Source organism: Cryptomeria japonica, chromosome 7 (genome assembly GCF_030272615.1).
Source record: "Cryptomeria japonica chromosome 7, Sugi_1.0, whole genome shotgun sequence".
Taxonomy (NCBI): Eukaryota; Viridiplantae; Streptophyta; class Pinopsida; order Cupressales; family Cupressaceae; genus Cryptomeria; species Cryptomeria japonica.
The window spans coordinates 56,879,513-56,883,257 of NC_081411.1; the positions used below are offsets into that span (position 1 = coordinate 56,879,513).

At 38.7% G+C, this 3,745-nt stretch overlaps 1 protein-coding gene across 1 annotated transcript; it reads right to left on the reverse strand.

The window, feature by feature from the left end:
• Nucleotides 1-1,232: 1,232 nt before the first annotated feature.
• Nucleotides 1,233-3,023, reverse strand: LOC131047174 (disease resistance protein Roq1-like). The gene is made up of 3 exons (XM_059208208.1): nucleotides 2,425-3,023; nucleotides 2,011-2,317; nucleotides 1,233-1,841 (listed from the first exon to the last, which is right to left on the reverse strand). Exons 1-3 carry the CDS (start codon nucleotides 3,021-3,023, stop codon nucleotides 1,233-1,235), a joined length of 1,515 nt encoding a protein of 504 aa, XP_059064191.1.
• Nucleotides 3,024-3,745: the final 722 nt, after the last annotated feature.

The window sequence follows — 3,745 nt, forward strand, 5'->3', positions numbered from 1 at the left end:
TTCTTTACTACAGAAAACTTAAATAGTTTAATCAGAAAATCTACGCTATCTTCCAACAACAAAGGGGAAACCAAAGGTGAACTAAAAGCTTCCCCTTAAAAAATAAAATTAAGGAGCGTGGAAATCAATACCTCCATCTTGAGAATTCAATCCTGAATTATTTCATTCCTGCAATGTAAGAGTTGCATTCTTTCCAATGAATGCAATTTTTTAATACCTGTTATTTTCTTTAGCTTTGGACAGTCACGACTGTTCAACTTAACAAGATTTTCAAATATTCCTTCTACGCACAACAAATTTTTACACCCTTTCACTTCAATAGTCTTCAGCATGGAAAGATTCCGAATGAAACACACTTGCAGGCAACTGAGTCGAACAAGACTCAACTCTTCAATCTTTTCGCAACTACTAATGTTCAATTCCACTAGTTTCGTAAGATCAGATATTCCCGTCACACTTTTCAAATGCCCACAATCATGAATTGCAATCCTCAAGCTCCCCACATTTACTGATGTTCAATTCCACTAGTTTCGTAAGATCAGATATTCCTGTCAAACTTTTCAGATGCTCACAATCATGAATTGTAATTTCTTCCAGACAGCGCAGTAGCTCCAAGTTTAACTCCTTCAGCTCAGACACCCCACAGATCCGCAGGTCTTTTAGCGGGAAGGTCGCCTAAAAAGACAAAAATTTAAAAATCGATATTTATTAATAAAATGACCGAAGTATTATAAAATAATGTTTTCGATTTCAAGACTTCAGGTTTTAAGAATGAAAACAAAATACCTGTACCTCTTTCTGCCACAATCTTTCCAGAACTGCATTCCCGATTCGTAAGATTTGCAAATCTTGAAGAGGAACCCAAGGAGGAAAGTCTGTGAGCGTACGCTCGTAAAACCTAACGTCTAGCCACAGTAAGGTGCTTGACTTCTCAGCCATATTGTCTGATTCCCTTAGAAAGTATTTAATATAGAAATACATCGACCGATCCACAAAACTATGCAAACACCGACCTTTCGTTTGGGTGAAGATGTTTTTGATTCCCTTTGATAACTGCATTCACATATGCAGTTCAGATTTTGTATCATGAAAAAGTTAAAAGTTCGAATATCACACTAGGAAGCAGCGTGTGGAGGAAAAAGCATACCAAAGGTTTACGATATTCTGAACGCCACAGACGACGAGGATGACTCAGCTCGTCTGCCATTTCTCGTCCCAAGTCCCTCAAGTGGTCATGCATTCTCAAAAAAAAACTTTTCTTCTCTGGAGTATTCCAACGGATGCCCAAAATGCCCGATGAAATTATGATCTTCCATTTCTGCAACTAGGCATTTATCTTTGAGTCTTCGCAGTGTATGTTGAGCGCTCCATCCCGATCCCTCCCACACTCTGATGGCGTCTTTCTTGGATTCTCCTATGAAAAAGCATGCAACATCCATGAAAATTTGTTTTTCCTCATTGTCCAACGTGTCTATGCTTATTCTTAATCTCTTCTGTATGTCTTGAGGCAGCATCTTCTTCACTTTCTTCAGTTCTAACTCCCAAAAATTCTGATCTTCACCATGAACATGCCTGCCCAGAACTTGAATTGACAACGGTAAGCCGCCACAGACGTCTAAGAAGAGGTCGACCAGCTCTTCGTATCCACCAGATGGATAAGATCGGCTAAAAGCATGCCAACAAAACAGCTCTTTCGCGTCATCTCTATCCATTCCTTTCAAATTATAACCAACCGTTATTTCAGCGTTTATGAGCACTTTTACATCACGAGTTGTAACAATTACCAAACTATTGCCAAATTTATTCAGCTCATCACTGATCACGAGGGCATCTAATTGTTCCTGGTGATCAATATCATCTAAAACAATTAGGAAGCTCCAATTGTCACTCCTTGCGAAACGATTGCTGAGACAGCTTGTCCCATCCTCTACGCTTGGAAAGCTGGGATGATCGTTTTCATCAGAGTTCTCTGAGGAGTTTCATTTGCAAAGAAGGCAGATCTTTCTTCACAGATGCTTCCCGAACATCAAATAGAAAACAGGAGCGACTGTAATCTGAGCGCTTTCGGTTGAACAATTCCTTGGCGAGAGTTGTTTTTCCCACCCCACCCATGCCAAAAATGCCAACCATCTTGCACTTCCCTTCTCCTTGTTTGTATATCCCGCACTGACTTTCAAAATCTTGTACACGCTTGTCAATACACTGCTTTTCAAAATGTTGTACAAGCTTAGGAAGTCCGACTGGATATTTGGCAACATGTAAACATCTCATCCTTTGTACTTCCTTTTGCACTGCTGACACTATTTTCTCGCAGTTACTGCAACCTAATAAATACAAGGGGAATCCAACGAGAAAAAAAAAAATATACCACTTTCAAGAAGAGAAAAGTTATTACCATGTAGAAATATCAAATACAAATATTACCAGGTGAACTCTTCGCCACCAATAAATGAAATAGATTGGAGAGCTTTCTTCCATTCCTCCAGTTCTTCTATGTAACTCTTCTTATTTTCATATTCAATGAAAGCTTTGGCATACACTCCCTTTTCTATGTGGCGTAGTGCCGAAGGCGCAACACCATAGAAAACAGGAATAATCTTAGCTTTACTCTGCAACATAAGAACTAGCTCTGTCAAACACCACGGAGACTCTGCATAGCCTTTGGAAAAGATAGCTATATGAACTGCAGCAGAATGGATGGCTGTCTCAATGGTGGATGGAAACGAATCTCCAAGTACTTTCTCTTTCGAATCAAGAAACGCACGTATTTCTAAATTCTCAAGGGATTTGTAGAGCTCCAGAGCCAGAGTATCTTTGACATCAGGGCCTCTGTGATTGATGAAGACATCATATAATCTTGAAGATTCGGAAACCTTCCTCCTTTCATGGGGAGGTTCGATTCCATAGAAAGATGAAGATGATGCCCCAGAGAAAGCATATTTCTGGGGAGGTGAGGACGAAGATGCCATAAGCAAAGCATGGTGTTCCTCATTTTCTTGGAGATGAGAGGAAGAAGATGCCATACGTGCAAAACAAGACGGGGCCAGAAATTTTGGATCGAAAGAGATTCGTTTAGAGGAAGGGAAGAGTGAATTGAGTTGAACAGAGCGTGAATATAAATAGATGGCGTTGATGAAGCTTCGTAACACATACATGCAACTAATGAGCGGGAGCAACCAGGCAAATGGTCAGAGAAATTTACGCGCCGGCCGTATGGAAGAAAGCAATATATTAATACATATTAAATGAGTTTCCGAGGTCACGACACCAAGTGGCAATCTTTTAAAAAGGAGGCGTCCCCATCAGAGTTAAAGACCCCATCTTAATAACATAGAACTCGGTCGTTTCGAGTTAAATTATACAAAAGAGTTCGCATTGATTCAATTAAAAAAATATACATAGAGAAAAAATACGCAAAATTTGATCGAAACACCACAAATTACAAAATAAAATAGAAGAAATTTATTTTATGGGTGACAACTTGCAGCCACAATATTTTAGTTAAATTGATAAGAGATTCTTCAATTTACAAGATGCTTGACATTGTTAAAGAGAGGGAATTGTATGAAGCGTGACTCTTTTTTAATTGGGGCACAATTTCATTAGTATTGATTAATAGGGTAGGTGGTTTATAGGTATGTGGATGATATTTATGAGTGTATTTTTAATTCGTGGAAAATTCATGTTAGTTTAAGTAAATACATGGATGTTTCATAAATAATTGGTATTTTTAGAATATTTTGAA

What these genes read in the sequence shown, in the direction of transcription:
- LOC131047174 (XM_059208208.1), bottom strand. Translation starts at nt 3,023, where the DNA reads ATGGCATCTTCTTCCTCTCATCTCCAAGAAAATGAGGAACACCATGCT. An exon ending in GGTGGCGAAGAGTTCACCTG is followed by an intron (nt 2,318 to 2,424) that starts GTAATATTTGTA and finishes ATTAGGTTGCAG; the next exon opens with TAACTGCGAGAAAATAGTGT. An exon ending in TTGATGTTCGGGAAGCATCT is followed by an intron (nt 1,842 to 2,010) that starts GTGAAGAAAGAT and finishes ATTGATCACCAG; the next exon opens with GAACAATTAGATGCCCTCGT.